At 49.1% G+C, this 18,580-nt stretch overlaps 1 protein-coding gene across 2 annotated transcripts in view; it reads left to right on the forward strand.

Moving 5' to 3' along the window:
* tfcp2l1 (transcription factor CP2-like 1) overlaps positions 1-18,580 on the forward strand; it is a 37,378-nt gene that overhangs the window by 8,377 nt on the left and 10,421 nt on the right. Inside the window, exons 2-11 of one of the 2 annotated variants that reach the window (XM_039755276.1) lie at positions 941-1,092; positions 6,013-6,089; positions 6,327-6,432; positions 7,622-7,728; positions 9,927-10,079; positions 12,710-12,820; positions 13,065-13,153; positions 15,737-15,788; positions 15,907-16,000; positions 16,586-16,676. In XM_039755276.1, coding sequence (XP_039611210.1) covers positions 941-1,092; positions 6,013-6,089; positions 6,327-6,432; positions 7,622-7,728; positions 9,927-10,079; positions 12,710-12,820; positions 13,065-13,153; positions 15,737-15,788; positions 15,907-16,000; positions 16,586-16,676 — 1,032 coding nt within the window. Of the gene's footprint in view, positions 1-940; positions 1,093-6,012; positions 6,090-6,326; positions 6,476-7,621; positions 7,729-9,926; positions 10,080-12,709; positions 12,821-13,064; positions 13,154-15,736; positions 15,789-15,906; positions 16,001-16,585; positions 16,677-18,580 lie in introns of both variants that reach the window. The other variant, XM_039755277.1, reaches the window with a different exon arrangement.

Genomic DNA, 18,580 nt, shown 5'->3' on the forward strand with positions numbered 1-18,580 from the left:
CATAATGGAGTCCTGCGCTAAGATCGTCATAGGCTTGGATTTTCAAATTCAGCACATAAGACGAGCCCACCCTCTGGCCCATTTATGCAGTTCAGGGTCTGGAGGAGTGCCGAGTGCAGCTTAATGGGAGCCCGCCCTGGACTTCTGGGGGTCTCGTGTTACTGTTCTGTGCCCAGTGTGCTCATAAAGCTGAGGTGGGTCAAGTCCAGAGTAGACCATCCAAGTGCTTTGTTTCTGATGGCTTCCATTCCAAGGGTCTCGAGCTCTGAGGATTAGAGTAAGTTATATATAGCGCCTTACACCAAGCGTGATGTCTCCGTTTGTGATTGAGTTGCCCCCCCCTAGTCATTTGACCGCCACACTGCTCCTCAGGGCTTGTCCCACAGTCTGGCGTCCTCCTAACGTTTTCACAATTTGATTCCAGTGATGTTTGTGTGTTTTTTTTGTTGTTGTTTCCCCTCCATAATTTAAATTATTAATAATTACTCCATAATTGGCCCTTTTGAAGGAGTCAAGGCTCTGCCAGCTTCTGTGTGAAGTCCATTGTGTGACATGCTGGCTCAGCCCCTGGATGGGTGACGGGCGCCCAGGTGTGACTCCTCTGGACTGTTTCATAAAGGCGCAGTTGGTGGTCCCGAGTCTGAAAGGCACTATATAAATTATATTCATTTATAAACCAGCGTGGCTTCTGTATGTGTCCCGAGCTTGAGGAGACTTGGTGTCGCACGTCCTCTCTAATCGGACTGTCAAGAGGAGCCTGGTTGTGGATGGTGGGCTAACTCATGCCAAGTGTCCTTTAAAGCTGGCCATATTGTAAGACCTCGGCTGCCCTGCGATGTCATTATGGTAATTAAACCGTTTGTGATGACATGGAGGCGGCCTTGGTGACATATGCCTGTCCACGCTGTGCCTCTGACCCTGATGTCCCCTCTGCTTTCAGTGATGTGCTGGCTCTGCCAATCTTCAAGCAGGAAGAACCCCAGCTCTCTCCTGAAAACGAATCCAAAGTGCCTCCATTTCAGTACATCCTGTGTGCCGCCACGTCGCCGGCGGTCAAGCTGCACGACGAGACCCTCACGTACCTGAACCAAGGTAAGGTGGCGCATGCGCTCTGTCACTAGGCTGCGATGTTCACACCAGGTGGTCTGTGCCCCCTCTGAGGTCCATTCTTGCCCTTTTCTGGTTGCCCGCTGTAAATCTTTATAACAAAGTGACGCCCTGCTTGTTTGCTGCTCGGACTGGTTTGACCCGTTCGCATTCCGCTCATTTCCGCTTGGCCATCATACAGTCCTTGGCGTGCTTTTAGCCACTCAAAGCGCTTTACGCTGACCGTGGGGAGCCACTTCAGGCACCACCACCTGTAGCGTCCACCTGGGTGGAGTGACGGCAGCCATTTCTGTGTCCGTACACTTGCCACCCGTTTGGTTGGCAAAGAGGTGAGGGAGATGACTCGTGGGGGGTTGGGTAATTGGGAGCCAGAATGACCGGGCTGTGGTGGGCAGTTTAATGACGACAGAGCCACTCTTTTCATAGGATGCCCAGGATTTGTTTAAGACCACTGGGGGTCAGGACCTCGGTTTACGATGGCAGTAATAGTTACAGCCCAGGGTCCCCGACGTTGCTCAGGGGCATCGGGATCCCCACACAGACCACTGGGTATGTGCCCCCTACTGGCACCTCCTCGAGCACCAACCCAAGCTTACCTGATTGGTCAAACATAAGAATGGTCCCCTGCAGCACTCCATTTGTGAGCCTGCGACGTGTCCACTTTGTCGAGCCCACCTGTGACAGAACACCCACCGAGTACAGGTGGTTACTGGTCAGTGCTTCTCCCAGTCTGGTTTGGGGGGACAGCAGAATCGAGGGTCCGTGATGGAGGAAGGCCAGCTGGTCTCTTACTAGGAGGTCTCCCGAGGTGGCGCCACATGTTTCTGTTTTCATTATTGAAGGCCCCCATTGTCTCTTTGTCTGCTAATTCTGTAGTTCGTTATTTAGAAAAGGGCATTTTTACCTGAGGACTCCGTGAAAGGCGCTATACAAGAATGAACTGAACCCTAACTAACGTGCTGCTTTCACAGCTGCCTGATCTGACCACTTTGTAAGCCCCCCTTCGATTGCCACGCTGCTTCTTCTTTGATGTGGGGTCTCAAGCTGCAGTTACCCCTCTATGAGATTGTTAGAGGCCCCTTGGGGTCTTTGGTTCACAACACTGACCTGCCACTACTATTGAATTCTGGGAGTCTGCTTCGTCTTCCAAAAGGGGTTGACTTTGTGTCTCAAAAGTATGTGCCATCTGTTGGAATGACAAATGCAATGCATGTGTCTCTGTTCTATGCCACTTGGTATGGGCTTTATAAAAGCAGTGCTAATGTTTTGTGGTGCGCCGTCTGTTGGAGTGACAAATGCAATGTGTTTTATTACTCCACATGTCTGACGCTCCATCTGTTGGAATTAGAGCGACGTAGCAACCAGATGGACATACAAACACTTGTCCTCCTTCTTAAGGTGGATACTGACGTTCCTTGCACAGCAGAACTTGGCCCTTTAAAGTGGGCTGAGGGGTCATTTTGTAAGTGAAAGTGAAGGTGGTTTGTTTGCCTTGGGTGGGTTTCTGAATGCTCCCTTGTAGGGGAGGCTTTGTTGCGTACCCCCCCGACTACAGCAGATCTTTGTGTGGAATGTTTTAGCCTTAATGTGATGTAATCCATCGATTTTTATACCCCGGCTTGTGTGACCCTGATGAAGGGGTAAGAGTGGCCTTGACGGGCAGCGGGTGAATATGACTGGTGAGCACTGGCGACGCTGATTTTGGGCGTTTTGTTATTCAAGGGCACTGAGCTAAGGACCCTTTACCCGGTCTGCCTGAGTTTTGAGACCCTTTCTAGACGACTGGAAGCCTTTGTGCTCCTGAAAACGTTTTGTTACGCTGGAGGTTCGGCGACTGTGAGCCTGCAGTGTTTTTAACGTGAAGAGAAACGAACGCACTCTTCTTCATTTTGTCTATGGCTGCCATCTTTTTATTGGGCATTTCATCTTAAGATGCAATCCTTGTAATGTTATTATTCATTAATGTATACCGGGGGTCCTCAGTCACCTGTCCTGGGGGGCCGCTTGTTTCTGTGCCCACCCCTTCCCTTGTCATTGTAGAGTTTCCTTTTCTGTCCGTCTTGTGGATTTCGCGGCCCTTCCCTTTTCTTTCTCATTTCCTTCTATTAGAATATAAGCTGAAGGACGTTCTGCTCAGACCACAAAGCCCACTAGTGGGACCCCCAATGTGGGGTCCTGTGTGCAGTTCTGGTCACCGCAGTATTAGAAAGACATTGCGGCACCTGAAGCCGTGCAGAGGAGAGCAACCAAGTGCATCATGGGACTTGAGGACATGGCGTACTACGACTCTGAGAATTAAACCTGATGGTGTGAGCGGAGGAGACGGCGTGGGGACCTCCAGCAAGTATTTAAAATCCTCAAAGGCATCGGATAAAGCGGCCCCAGCGCCATTCGGTCAGTTTAACGGTGAATCGGTGGAAATGAAGGGGAAGGGCGTTTAGGACCCCCCTTTACGCAAAGAGCTGCGTGACTCAGAAACAAACTACCAAGACATGGAGTGGAAGTGGAAACCTGGAGAACTTTTAAGAAGAATCTGGAGGAGACGTCGGGACGGCTGAGCTGTTCGCGAAACAAGCGGGCGACGGGTGGAGCGAGGGGTCTCCTCTCGTCTGTCAGGTTTCTTCTGTTCTCAACATTTTATTAAGACGCGCACTTCGTGTTGCAGATACTCGGATTTTTAATGGAGCCAAATTATCCGAAGGCCTGCTGGTTTCTTTGTCTTTCGCATCTCATGCTTAGAAAAAACGGGAAACATCGTGGAAAAGTAAAATTTGCAACTGAGGGTTCTGAACCGCAACAAGCGGGCGAAGTAAAGTGAACCCCACACACCCCCCCAAAAAATATCTGTGTACCGCTTTAGGGGCAAATCAAACGGACTGAGATTGAGGACCCCCGGTATACAAGGTGGAAGCTGCAGCCCCCTGGGCCAGACCTGCACAGACAGGCCACGTTCTGTGCCCCCCACGCCCAGCCCATTCAGTGCCCCCGAAGCAAGGGGTCCCATCTGCAGTACAGTATTTGGCAGTGATGCCCTCTAGTGGTTGTGGTGCTGAGTGTAGGACCGGCCATGAGTGTCACTTCTACAACACACTTGCCATCTGTTCATGTTAGAAAGGCGCTATATAAAGATAAAGGAGCGTCACTATCTATGTATATCTACTGTGTGTGTGTGTGTGAGAGATGCTGCTGCTGTGTCTCCTTTATTTTCATTTAGTTATCTCAGCACTGTTGTCTCTGTGCAAGTAAGAATTTCCCAGTCGTATGTGCACAGGACCACCTTGGCTTGAAAGGCGCTATATAATACAAAGTCGCTCTGACCAGCTGAGTCCCTCCATCTGCTGGGGTCCAGCTGTTCTCCGAGGGTCCTACTGGGTGGTGGACCAGCGTGACCCACACAAGTACAGAATCGGCTGTTGTGTTGTGATTTGCAAGTCGCTTTGGAGCAAAGGTCCAGGTGACAATATGGATGCAGTGAGGTGCACAGTTGACAAATCTTAGACGGCTGAAAATGAAGCAGCTGCCTTTGACTTGGGAGATGGAAGGCTGCAGACGTGAAGTCCGGGGGGCTGTCGGATTTCTGGAGAGATCGTCTTCTAAACAGGGTCCTGGGTGCTGGAGCCCACCCCAGCTACCACGTGGCACAAGGCAGGCACAAACCCAACCCTGGACAGGGCGCCAGTCCATCACAGGGTACCCTTGGAGAGATTTTGAGTTTTGATGACGGAAATGTCGCCGACCTGAGGATGAAGGAACCTCTAGAGACGTGGAATGAGCTTCACCAGAACTGCAAGCGTGTCTAGTATTGTAACAAGAAAACCGTAAGGAGTTGGGGTCCCAACTAGAAAAACCTCATTTTGGGGAGGGCATCTCGACTTTAGTAGTCCACACGAGATTTTTAGGGTCATGGTCCTCCGTGGTGGGAGCCTTTCTGTCCGCTTGTGTGAAATTCCCGTGTTGTTTCTGCAGAACCTCGTGGCTCCCCTGCATGTTCTTCACTTTTCTACATTCCAAAAGCTGAGCTTATTTTCTAAATATGGCGAGTCGGTGCGGAAATGCAGTAAAAATCGTTTCCTCGCCGTCTGCCTCCTGCATCGGCCATCACTGTTGTGAACGTCTCACAATTACTTGACCCTTTAATCACTTTACAAGTCCGAGTCCAGAACAGAACTGACTTTGGTTGCTAAAGATGGTGGCTTTATAGGCCGGGGACCGGAAGTGACGTCATCAGTGGCGCCAGAACCGTGCGGGATTTCCCACAGATGGTCTGCAAGGGGATTGAGAAAGAAAGTCGGTGCCCCTCGCCGCCCCCTGGCCTGGCGTGGTAATTCCTATCATTTGGGCCCTTTAGGTGTCTCCCAGTCGCACGTGTGTGACCGACAATGTGCTGCACGAGGCACAGAGATGACAACGTAATGAAGCCGATTTCCGATTTGACCGTTTAAACTCGGGTCAGATGTGAGTGATCCGAACTGAAATGGAGTTCATTGGCACGTATGGAGCACCGACTTCCAGCCTCAAAAGCTCCGCCGTCGTGCGGTTTTGGTGTAAAATGTGATCCGAGTCTGGAAACCCCGGAGGGAGTGTTGGTGTAAACTTAGCGTTTTGTGTGAGCGAGGCCGCCTGGCTTGTGATTCTGGTTTGACATCCGTTTTCAGGACGTTGACGTCGGCCCGTCCTTTGTCTCTGCGGACCCCTCCAGCTTTCCTCGTATCCCACTGGTCGGTGGTCTGCTTTGGTGTGACTTGTAAAGTGCCAGTTATTTGAAGTGCCCCAATCGCCCCGCCAATGACTTCTCAAATACTGAGGGGTGGGAATGTGCAACATCCTGGTGGTCCAGGGGGTTTCGGGGGCTTATGTCTTCCCCGCATATTAAAGGGCATTTCTGTTTGCTTTCTCCAAATGCAGGCCAATCTTATGAAATCCGCTTGCTTGACAACCGAAAACTAGTGGAGTACACGGATCTGAGCAGCAAGTATGTCAAGGTAGGCTAACGAGCTGGGGGGCTGCAATTGGTGGGGGGTATGTGGCCTTTGTCCTCGTCCAGAAACTATGGCTGAAGATATCTGTGGTGGACTCCAGCTGGCTGAAACGTGGGGGTCTCGTGTTTTACAAGCTCATCAAGCCAGACTGCAGACTCCAATGTCTGTCGGGGGGCTGATTTGTGAGCCCCCCGGAGATGACCCCTCTTTTAATGGCGTGTCCTGGCCCTTGTCTTTCAGAGTATTCTTCGCGTGGTCTTTCATGACCGCCGTTTGCAGTACACGGAGCACCAGCAGCTGGAGGGCTGGAGATGGAGCAGGCCTGGCGACCGAATCCTCGACATCGGTAAGAAGTGGGCGCCTGGAGTCGCATCGGCCATGCCGGTTTGGTGAGTTGTGCAGAGTGCCCTGCGTGGTGCGTCACCTGGCAAGAGGGGCAGGAGGTCTGCTGCATCACTTAAAAAAAGTCCAATAGGTGGCCAGCCGGCCCTGAACTGGACAGACGCTGATCTGGAGTTTGTTTATTAAACTTATAACATTTTATTAAAAGGGGTCCTCCTCCGAAATAGATGGATGGATCCATTCAGATGGCACAAAGCCAATTGCCAGTTGACACCCAAGGTGCTGCCATGATGCCAAACTAGCCTGCGGTTCAAGCTTTTCCCTGGGGGTCCCGGGGCAGACGTGCCATCCAGTCAAGTGGCAGACTTAAACTGGCTGCCTGCGATTGGCCATCCAGCCGTGACATCAGCAGTGTGACAGTACTAATCCGAGTTTGACGGGTACTCCCCATGACACTTGGCACTCTGTTTCCCGGGTTCTCAATTCCTTGTTCGTGTGTTTGACTTCCGTTCAGGGTCTTGACCTCCTGGTTGGCGTTTCTTGGCTTGCGTGTCCTCTGCTTGTCCTGAATTCCAGTCATTTCTGCTGTACACACTGGGAGGTCCGTTGTGGGTCAGGACTGACCCAAAAGACGTGGAAAAGTAACCCTGGGAAGTGTAAATTAAAAAAAAAAAAAGGAAGGAATGTAGGAAGAGCCGCCGAGTTTTGTCCTAAACAGAGAGAACTTTGAGCACTTCAACACACAGGAGTGTCACATTTGACCCCAAGACCTCGCAAAGCCAACTGACAAACTCCGCCAAGCAGAGCCTGGACGTAATGGTGCAGCGCGACACAACCTCGGATCTCACCTCTCGCGCCAGTCCTTACCTGTTCATTGTACCTGAAAAAAATGATTGCTGCCCGAAAATGACTTTTGTTGGTGCAACGGGGGTCTTAAAAGTTCTAAGTGGGTACCGCTGACCTAAAGAAGAGTGCAGAGCTGGACTCGAGCCAGTAAGAAGACGACCCCATTTGTAAGCCGCCAACTGTCCTGCTGCCCCCAATGGGGGTGCCAGTCCGTTAAGCTGATTTTCTGTCTTAATGAAGGTCGAGGGTCCTTCAGGCCTTGTGGTGGGGGGACGGAGCCGGGCTGTTGCAGGTTGCTCTTCTCTGTGTTGACGGAGCTCTTCTGTCCTTTTCTTTTGTTCTGACAGACGTCCCGCTGTCGGTTGGCATTGTGGAGCCGCGAGCCAATCCGACGCAGCTGAACACCATTGAATTTCTGTGGGACCCTTCGAAGAGGGCGTCTGTCTTCATTCAGGTATCCATTTTTATTTGGTTATTCGTTAGTAGGCCGCACACCGAGCTTGGGTCCGTTCTGCTAAAGCTGAACACGGGCAGGACCTGTGAGGCTCGGCGGGGTCTTGTGAGAGTAAAATGTGTGCGAGACCACCCACGTCTCCAGTGCTCTTCACTATGAAAACCGTGTTTGGGAACAATTAAGGGAGCAAAGTCCACCGGAAAAGGGACATTAAAATGAAAACCGTAAAAGAAAGCAGCGCCTTTAAAACTTGGGCCGAAAGACGCATGTCTTCTAAAGGTAAACCTCACACTGGCACACTTTTATCAGAAGAAAGGGCATCAGTTGGACGTCTCCGTGACCCACTGGTTTGTGGAATTGGTGGTTGTAGTAATACTGTAATAACAATAGTAATTCTTTACATTTAATAGCTCGCTTCTCACTACTTAAGGCACCTCAGTGGGCGGGGAACCACTTCAACCACCACTAATGGATGGCACCACCTGGGCGATGCGATGTCAGCCATTTTTATGCAAGTACACTCGCCACACATTAGCGGTTTGGTCGTGAGAGAGATTGCTGATAAGGAACAGGGGATGATTAGGGGGCCACAATGACCAGGCCGTGGTGGGCAGTTTAGCCAGGACATCGGGATGCCCAGAGAGTCGGGACCTTGGTTTTACGCCTCATCTGAAGGGCGGTGCCATTTTTACAGCCCAGGGTCCCCGTCATTGCATTGGGATCCACGCACAGACCACAGGCCCCCCTACTGGCCTCACCAACACCAACCCAAGCTTTTCCTAGATGGTCTCCATTCCAAGTACTGGCCAGGCTTGACCGCACTTGGCTTCAGGTGGTTGACCTCTTCTGAGGTACATGTGGTTGTGGCTGCTGGCTGGCATCAAATTTATAGCCACAGTCGGACTCCAGAACTGAACTTGAGAGCCCCAACTTTGGACTTGGAGTCCAACTGCTTCTGTGTTGCTACAATCTAAACGTCACCATCCAAAGTGACAGATTTGGTGTCATGGAACCTGTGACGGTGTGGACTGAAGTGAAGTGAAGTGGCACTTTCCAGGTGGCGGTGTGTCGTCTTCTCCAGCAGGGGTAGCTGCACAGCTGTAAAGGGGTTCAGACTCCAAAGTGACCTCGCAGCCCCTCGACTTCTAATCGCAGGGCCCGTCGCACTCGACGGCTCTACTGCTCATCTCGCTTGTCAGATTTAGTGATGAACTGCCGACCGTCCGGCACGTTTGTACCCGCCCCTTTCTTACGACGGCCAATAGCATGCTGCCTGACATGGCTGGTGCTGTATGAAGGGCGAGTTGAGCCGCAGTCTCGCTCCGTCACGTACCACAACAGAATGGTAAAAAGTAAATCGGGCAGGGGGCTTCCCTTCTGCCTGCGTTGGTCATTCCTCACACACTGTGCCTCTGGGTGGGCATTCATTGGCTGTCCGCTGTCAGGCACGCGGGGTCCGCCACTACAACTAAAGACGTCCAACCGGTTTCATGTTACTTTTTGGATGGAGACGTCGGGTTTGTTGCATGACGTGACTCTCATTCACGGTAGTCCACTGCCGACTGCCTCTGACTCGCTAAGATTTAATGTAAGCTATGACTGAAAATTGATTTTATATTATATTATATTATATTTATTATTATAGGGGTAGGGTTAATAATATATTTTCAGCTTTTTAGTCTTGGGTTTGTTTTAGTGTAATTTTGTAATCAATATTTTTACCACTTCCTTTAATATTTCTATCTGTTACTAGCGCCATCTATTGGTGAAACCTTGAACTGTTCTTCATATGAATATTTCATTTCTAAATTAACATGGATTAATTGATCAGTTAGTGAAACTGATTATTGATTCATGTATTGTCATTGGAAGTGAGTGAGTGTGCAAAATTGCAAGTCATTTGGACAATAGGAAGTGAATTAAATATCAATTTCTAGATTTGTACCAGACAACAAACCAGTGAAGTTAAAATAAGCGTAATAATAATAATAATAATAAAGTCGTCGAACGTGATGTGGCCTTCAGGGGGGTGGTCTTCTTTATAGCCTTTATGGAAGTTTAAAGGGCCGTTTTTGGTTGGACAACAAAGCAGCCCCCTGATCCCGAATTTGTGTCGTGCTGGAAGGCCGCGTGGCACCTCCGCTAGCAGAATGGCGGCCGGCTGAGCCCCTCGGTCTGACGCCGTGTGTTTTTCGCAGGTCCACTGCATCAGCACGGAGTTCACCCCGAGGAAGCACGGCGGAGAGAAGGGAGTTCCCTTCCGGATACAGATCGACACGTTCCGACAGAATGACAACGGAGAGTACAGCGAGCACGTGCACTCGGCCAGCTGCCAGGTCAAAGTATTCAAGGTGCGTAGAACTCCAATGCTTTATTGATGATGATGATGATGATGAAGGTGGTGGTCCCTGCCACTGAGCCAATAAAGTGCCCCTCTGGCGCTTGTTATTTCAGCTGCACATGGCACAGGGCGAGCACTGTGGCGGGCTCAGATCTCCGCTTTGACATTTCAGTGCGTTGGCATGTCTTGGGCATGACCAGTTTATAGTATCGGCCACTTTGAATGTCCTTTTGTCATTTTTTTTTTGTCATTTTCTCTATTTTGTTTTTGTGAGGATTTTAATTCTGATGTTGTACAGTTCATTTTCTTTCACACCAGTCCTTTATTTAAATCTAATTTAATTTAAATCTAATCGTGTACCCACCAGTGACGTCACAGGAAGGGACAATATGGACGTGGCTGCAGCTGCGCACTCCTCGACTCTTTGGGTCCCCCTGTTCACTTGAAGGTCTGCTTGTGACGATGCGGGTTTCGCTCCACACTCCCATCTCCCTTTTGGGAGCTCTTGAACCCGACACTGTCGGTAATGTAATCAGATGAGCTGATCAGTGAAGACAGCAAAACGAAGTGAGGGGAACGGTGCAAAGTGCAAAACGGTGCTTTAATTAAAACAAAACCAGCATCCAAATCGATAGTGCAGTGCCATCAAAATGTTCATAAATCCATTAAAAGAGTGGAGGTTAACATCCAATAAATATTTCCGTTGAAAAATGTCTTTTTAAAGCAGGTCCCGGTGTCGCCTCCTGCTGGCTCCGTATGGCACCACTAGCCGGACCGAGACTTGGGGTCCACCAACGGCTGGGGGTGCTCATGCTGGGGTTCCAGTCCCAAAGCGGACTCCTGCTGCCTTCCTCGCCCTTATACTGTGAGCCAACCGCCTTCTGGTCACTCCTGCGCCTCCAAAGTGCTCAGCAGGAGCCACCCAATCAAACTGCCCTCGGGTGCCATCCAAACACCCCGCTAGGGCTCACTTCCCAGCGAGCCTGCCCTCTCTCACACACACACACACACACACACACACACCCCAACTCCTTCACTTCCAGCGTCGTCGTCTTTCGCCTCCTCTGACCTGCGTTCTTTCGATCATCGTTCTCTCGCACCGTACTCGCGCTCCTACTATATATAATGGGGACGTGGCACAGGTGTGGCGATTAGCAGCTCCTGGCATCAATCATGGATACGGACGATTCCTCACCTGTGCACATAATTGAGGAGATGCCCGCAGCATGTCGTGACAGAGAACCGCTCCGGCCACATGACCACACCCCCTCTATTAGCCACGAGTGCGCCGATTTATTTATTTAACAAGTAAGCCGCGGGCCCGCTATACCACACTGCTCTGGCATCGACCTCTGTCACCATTTTTGACCTTCCATTTTGTGCTGCCCTTTCGGTTTTCTTCTCGCCCTCCCAGTATTCACACCTTGGCATGTCTTGACCACGGGGTATTTTTTTGTCACTGGCACTCCCAGTAATCCTTTGGCATCTTGCGTGTCCTTAATGAAGCTGACGACTTTCAGAGCGATGAGTCTGCGCCGCCTGAATGAGAGGCGGTGGACCCCGTTACTCAATGAGAACGTAACGTGACGTATGGATATGGACCTTCGTTAAAAGGCCGCCGCCTGCTCTTTTCTGAGCAATATCCTTCATTCGTTCATTTTTTTCCACCGCTTATCCGAAGCCGACTCACGGGGGCAACAGTCCCAGCAGGGTGGCCCATATGTCCCTTTCCCCAGCCACACTGTTAGCGTCCCAAGGTGTTCCTAGGTCATCGGGGAGACCTAATCCTCTCTGCGAGCTCTGGATCTTCCCAGGGGTCTCCTCTCAGCCAGTTGTGCCCATCCGTATCAGATTCCGAAACCCCCTCGATGTGGAGGGTCCGCGGCTGAACTGCGAGCCTCTCCCAGATGTCTGTGCTTCTCAGCTGATCTCTTAAGGGAGAGCCCAGCCACCCTGCGGAGAAAGCTCATTTCGGCAGCTTGCACCCGCGATCTCATTACCCAATGGAAATGACAAATGGAGAGCTTCGCCAACAAACGGAGCGAAATGCCCACCCCAAAGATTCTGCGTCTTCTGGCCTGTAAGTGTATGAAGAGAGAGCCGTGGGCTGAACGCCTCCTTTTTACCGCGGATGGGGCACAGTTGGGCCAAACTCGCTTGACGCGAATGCTGATGTGCTGCGCCCGGTTGTGGGCTGTCAGGGTTGGGGTTACCATTTAGGGGGGTGTTTTGGGTTTTCCTTTTAATTTATTTTAAACAACAAAAGATCACAGCAGCACTTGGCTCAATCAGACAATGAGAATAACGCAGCAATATGCTTGTTGAAGCCTTGAGTTGCTCCATTGGGACTCCTTCAAACTTTAATGAACGAGAGACCTCAGTTTGAATAACAAATTCTCAAAACTTTCTGTAAACCCGTTTTCATTTTGTCATTCCGGGTTATTTGTGTGTGTGGATTGGCGGGCAGACATGGCAAATTTCTCCATTTTAAAAATGAAATGGGTATCTCAATAAAGTGCTGGGGTCTGGGTACTTTCTGAATCCGCTGCATGGAGTATAAAGTGCCCAGCCTGTCTGCCCGCCTGTCTTGTGTGCGCCATGTCTAATAAGAATAGCAGGAGTATCCGTAATATTTTGTAGCCTAAAGGAGCCGACAGGAAGCAAAAAACGGACCGAGAAAAGATGGAGAAGAGGAATGCCCTGGAAAAAGAGAAATATCAGCCCTCCTATGACACTACGGTCCTGACGGAGGTAAGGATGCCAGGAGGGCGGGGCCTTTTGAGGGAGGTTTTAAGGGGAGGGGCTCCAATAGTCCACCCTGCCCAGTCTGCTCCCTACTGGTCTTCATGCCACAGGGGCTGGATGATGGGCAGCTCAATCCCTGCTGTGTTCATTTCTGGGCTGTCCATGAAAAGGTCACTGTTGGCAAAACTGTGCCAGCTGCCAGTCCTCTTTTTTTCAGCCTTGCCATTTGTTTTCCTCTTTTATTCTTTAGTGCTCCCCGTGGCCGGATGTGCCCTGTGTTAATAACACTCCATCGCCCGGTTACAACAGCTCTCCGACCAGCTTCAGCCTTGGTGACGGGTATGTCAGCACCTTCCTAATTCTGTTATGTGACAAGAGGACCAAATCGGGGTCACGCTTCATACTGGGCATCATTACCAAATGGCTTGTGATGTAATGAAACGAGTGCCAGGATGGCAGCAGTGTGTGTTCGTGGCCTAGGATGCCCAGAGACCCCGTAAATCTCTAATACAGGGGCCGATCCCCGCCAGTTTTTTTTAATGCTGTTGGTGAGTCCTGTGTGGCATATAAATGGGGGGCACCCATTGGGTGGCAGCTCGGTGGTCCTGCTGGAACTGAAGGTGGGCTGTCATTTGTAGTTTTTAAAAGCAGCAGCATTTTTTTCCACAGTTAGGGTCACTTCAATGGTTACATCTTTTGGGACGCAGTCCTCCATGGCAGGGGGGCTCACTCTTTAGTCATGACACGTCATTGTCTCTTAAATTTGCTGTGACGGGCTCTGCATATAACCATCACTGGACCCTGTTATGGCATCTTGTGTAGTTTGTTGGGGATGACCGCAGTTGGCAAAGCATCTAGATGGCCTTGGAAGTTTCAGACGTGAAAGATCAGCAGCATATTGGAAATCGCCTCATAATTGTTGGCAGTGGTTTAATACCACGTGTGGCACATTTTCATCTGCGTGTCTTCATATGTTCTTTTATTTTTTGCCTCCCCCCTCTCATTACTGACGGACACTTCAGTTACCCCGTCTTTGTCCAGCTGTGTTTCTCTATAGGATTATGGGGACACCAGCTGTGCTACCCCTCTAAATCGGGTTGAAATCTCCGCAATCGGTGGAGACCTCGGCATCAACATTTGCAGTGCACCGTTATTTGGAATGTGTATTGTAGTGCATGAAGTAAAAAAGAAAATTGCATTTGTCTTTCAAACTTTTGTACTAATAAAATTCATCAGTGCAAATGTTTTTGATGCACCATCAGTTGGAATGACAAATGCAATGCATGTCTTTTATAAGCCATTTGGTATGGGATTCGTAAAAGCAGTGTTGGAGATTAACTCCTGTACCTTTTGGATCAAGATCTAGCAAGTCAATCCAAGCAAAATGAATTACAGTTTGGCCCCCCGAAACTAGACAAGCTACTTTGAAGCAGTTGTAAGGACCACCCCAATGTCTGATGTGCCGTCCACTGGAATTACAAAAGCAGCGCAGTCATCCTGGGGTATTAATGTTTGTGGTGTGCCATCGGTTGGAATGACAAATGCAATGCAGATGTCTCTTATATGCCATTTGGTATGGGATTTGTAGAAGCAGTGTTAATGTTTGTGGTGTGCCATACACTGGAATGACAAATGCGGTGTAGTGTCCTGCTGCATACTGATGTGCCATCTGTTGGAAGGTCAATTGCAATGCATTTTATTACTGCAAATGATTGTGATGAACCATCTGTTGGAATGCAGCCAGATGGATACTAAGACACTTGTCCTTTGTTGTATTTTTGTTTCCTAAGGTGAATTACTGTTACTTGTACAGTGAAATTTGTCCTTGTATCTCCTAACCAGCATGCAACATGCTGCCCCATTCCACTACCCTGATCACTGTCCTCTTTCCTTGCCTCCGTTTTTCTGTTGGCAAGGACTGGAGTGTCCCACGTAACTAGAAATTCCTGATTTGTTTTTTTTTTTTTTTTGTGTGAGATTTCAGTTTATTTTTCATACATTTGCTCAAATTTTCTAAACTCCTGTTTTCGCTTTATCGTATCGGGGGGGATGAGTGTTGCTCGGTGAAGCCCCGGGCTGTAACAACACGTGTGAACAGTGAAGGCGCTGCAGACTTTCCAAAGGCGCTATATTTTTAATTTTATTTGTAAACTCCACCCACTTGTGGTTCACATTCCTATCCAGGGTTCTTCTGTTTGAGATCTCCGTGCCCGCTTGATCTTTTCCATTGATGCTTGGTATGTTTCGTCGAAGTGCCAACATGCTGTGCTCCTCGTCTAAACTTTCACACCCTCATAGCTAGAGGTGCGTTGGTTACGCCAGTCGTGTCAAAGCTCCTCGTTTCTGTGTTTTCTGAAGTCCTGATGACCTGCAGCGTGCAGAACGCCGGACTGAAATGTAGGCACTGTGGGTCACTAAGAGTCCTACAGTAGCCCCCTCTAGTAAAGACTTGCCAATTGGCATCCCCCATTTGTCCTTTCCTGTGTCGAGACGAGCCAATTGTTGACCAATAAATGACAGACACGACCGTCGTGTGAGGGGAGCCAGTGGGCACACCTTGAATGAGGGCACTGACAGGTCACTTTCAAGTATCGTCTGTTCTTTTCCTTGAATGGCGACTTCTGTGCTTTCTGTAGCGTGATGAGCACCACCACAAACCTGGCAGTCACTGAATACGTCGGGACAGCGTGAGGTGCGGGTTTGATGGTCCCTACTAATACGCTTCGGGGAAACAAAGTGCCAGGAAAGGCAGCTTTGGGTGGAGGGCAACTGCTGGGTAACCTGGGAAAAGAGTCAATCCATTGGGTGCCCCCTCGACAGGCGTTCAATCAGAAACTTCACCTGGTCTGCTCTGATTGACCCAAAGGTCAAAGTGCTGCCCGTTGTCTCACCCTTGTGATCATTTTGGGTTGTTTTTTGTAGAAACTGCTCTCCCACCCATCAAGCGGACCTGCTCCTCCCAACCTGCAGCGATGTAAGTACGAGAAGAGCCCAGTCTGGCCGAGACCCTTGTGATATCTAGAGATCTGTCAGGGTGGGCATGCTACTTGGTTTGTTTTTCAGGGTCTCTTCTTCTTCTGTTCACCATCTAGAACCTTCACCCTACTGCCTCCATTCAGGATGCCCAACAGTGGCTCCACCGGAACAGGTTCTCGCCCTTCTGCCGGCTCTTCTCCAACTTCTCAGGTGTGTTGGGTGGTCATCGTTAACTTGGTGGGGGTTTGTTGATGTTTCAAAGTGGGGGGACGGGACCCTGAAGCCCCTTTGTATTCCCTGCTGATCTATGGCCATTTTCAGTAGTGACATGTTGAAGGGTGAGGACCCAACTAGTGGAGCACCACCTTCTTCATGCCATCCATTTGCTCTTTGATTTCCCAGTCCTGCCTCAGGGTGATGCTGTGTAGCCCATTTAGGGTTTGGTTTGGCTCACTGCTGCGGGACCCCCAGGTTATAACCCAAGCCCCCATCCCCGTCTCCTGTTGGTTTTCTTGGACTTTTCTGGTCCACCTGACTCATTACAGGGGAGTCTGAGTGTGCGTCCCATGATGGAGCAGCACCCCGTCCAGGATCGGCTCCAGCCTGCCATCCAGTGCTGTCAGGGATGTCTTGGAGGGTCCTCATGTCCCTGATTTGGTTCAGGAAATGACAGGACGGATGGAAAAGATTCCTCTTTTAACCCCATTTGCCACTCTGGGACAGCAGTTTAGAAACTAAATGGACGTGTCTGTTTCAATGCCTACACGCCGCGTGAACTTCTTCCACCTTTTCTAGGTGCTGACTTACTGAAGATGGGGAAGGATGACTTTGTTCAGATTTGTGGCCCAGCAGACGGAATTCGGCTTTACAATGTCATGAAGGGCAGGTGAGATGAGCCATAAGGTCACAGCTTGGCTTCAGAGCTCGTTGTATTAATTCTGATAAATCGCTGCCTCCTCTTCTTCATCCTCTTCCCCACATGATCTCAGTTATATAGCACCTTTCAATGGTGGGCACCACACCACGATGACAACGCGAGCTCTGGCTGCTTACACAGTGAGCTAATGGTAAGGAAGAAGCCAACTTGTGATTTCACGCAGCGCAGAGGAGCACATTAGGAACATTGAAGTCCAACATCATCTCCACACTTCCACTCCTGTGGTCTGCTCTGGTGGCAGGAAAGATGGGACATTGTCACCAAATTAAGAAGATTAATGTTCAATCACAACTATACATGTCCTTAAGATGTTTATCTACCCCCCACTCCACTCCGTATGGCAGGGGGTCCCCCGCTCCGGTCCTGGTGGGCCTCAGCGGCTGCAGGTTTTCATTCTAACCCTTTTCTTAATGAGTGACCTGCTTTTGCTGCTAATTAACTTCTTTTAAATTAATTCTAGTTGACTTGCTCTTGAAGACTCGGACCCCTCAATTGTTTCGTTTTTCCTTAATTAGCAGCCAAACAATAATGAGATACAAAATGAGCCAAAACAGGAGCAGCAAACGGTGACCATCACACAATATCTGAAAATACTAAAGAAAGGTGAAGGTCTCAGAAATGTTGATTTTCTCTTTTCTAAGAGCAGATCGACAATTTCAGAAATGGCTGCTATGACACAATGAGAGCAGCAACAAGTAATGGAATTAAAGAACGAGTTTAATTAACAACGAGACGCGGCACCTCATTAACACTAGAATTACCAGAGTCTACGAAAAAACTCGTAGATCCGGCCCATCTTAAAACTGTTCGCACCTCTCCGCCAGCGTCGTTTGTCTTCTAAATGTGCCGATTAAGACAAGCCACAAGCAGCCGGTTATTCCATCCCACACCGTCGCAGAACGTTCAAGTTCTCCCAGCTCAGGCCTTGTTTGATTATCTGGGACTGAGTGACCTGCTGGAGTTTGAGTGGAAATAATAGATCGTTATTTGGACCACAAGCATTTCACGTGTGTTCTGTTTCTATAGTAATCTGTGTAAACGCATTGTTAAAACAAAAACTTTCATATTTTAGTAATAAATGTTACAAAATATTGGCATAACTATAAAATGTGTGAAGCCTGATTTCCAAAGACCAAATAAACACTTTCACAAAAGGTTCAAGGACGTTACAACTTCTGTGGCGTAGCTCGAAGATCTGCTGTCTCAGAGCACTGCAGGCCTGCCTTGCCTCAGAGACCCGAGTTCGATTCCCCCGTGGGTAGAAAGTTTTGTTTTTTTCTTTTTAACCTCGAATGGACATAAATTTTATAAATTGGTATGCACTGTCAGTTAATGAGATCGTTATTTTCATGTGGGATGCTCCTTTTTAAAATATTTAACATTTGAGACTGCACTTAACATGAACAAGTGTCCTTCTAACTGTTCTTATTTTTAATTTGTGTAAGACGCGCACTGTCGGACAGATCACTGAATAACGCACAGACAGAACTTGATTGATAGATAAATAGATGTACGTGAAAGGCGCTATATGACAGAAAGGCAAGCAGGCAGTGCGTACATTCACATGTGAGAGGCACTAGACAGATGCAGAACAGTATTAGCTATATGGTAGTTTCGTTTTATATATGATGTACTAGCAGAATACCGGCACTTCGCAGCGGAGAAGTCGTGTGTTAAAGAAGTTATGAAAAAGAAAAGGAAACATTTTAAAAATCACGTAACATGATCGTCAATGTAATTGTTTTGTCACTGCTATGAGTGTTGCTGTCGTCAAGGATTGGATTATCATCATTTCTTTCAATCGGGTTTGTATTTGATGTGTTGTGTTGAAGTTACATTCCGTGTTTGTCAAT

This window comes from Polypterus senegalus, chromosome 6, assembly GCF_016835505.1.
Source record: "Polypterus senegalus isolate Bchr_013 chromosome 6, ASM1683550v1, whole genome shotgun sequence".
Lineage (NCBI taxonomy): Eukaryota > Metazoa > Chordata > Cladistia > Polypteriformes > Polypteridae > Polypterus > Polypterus senegalus.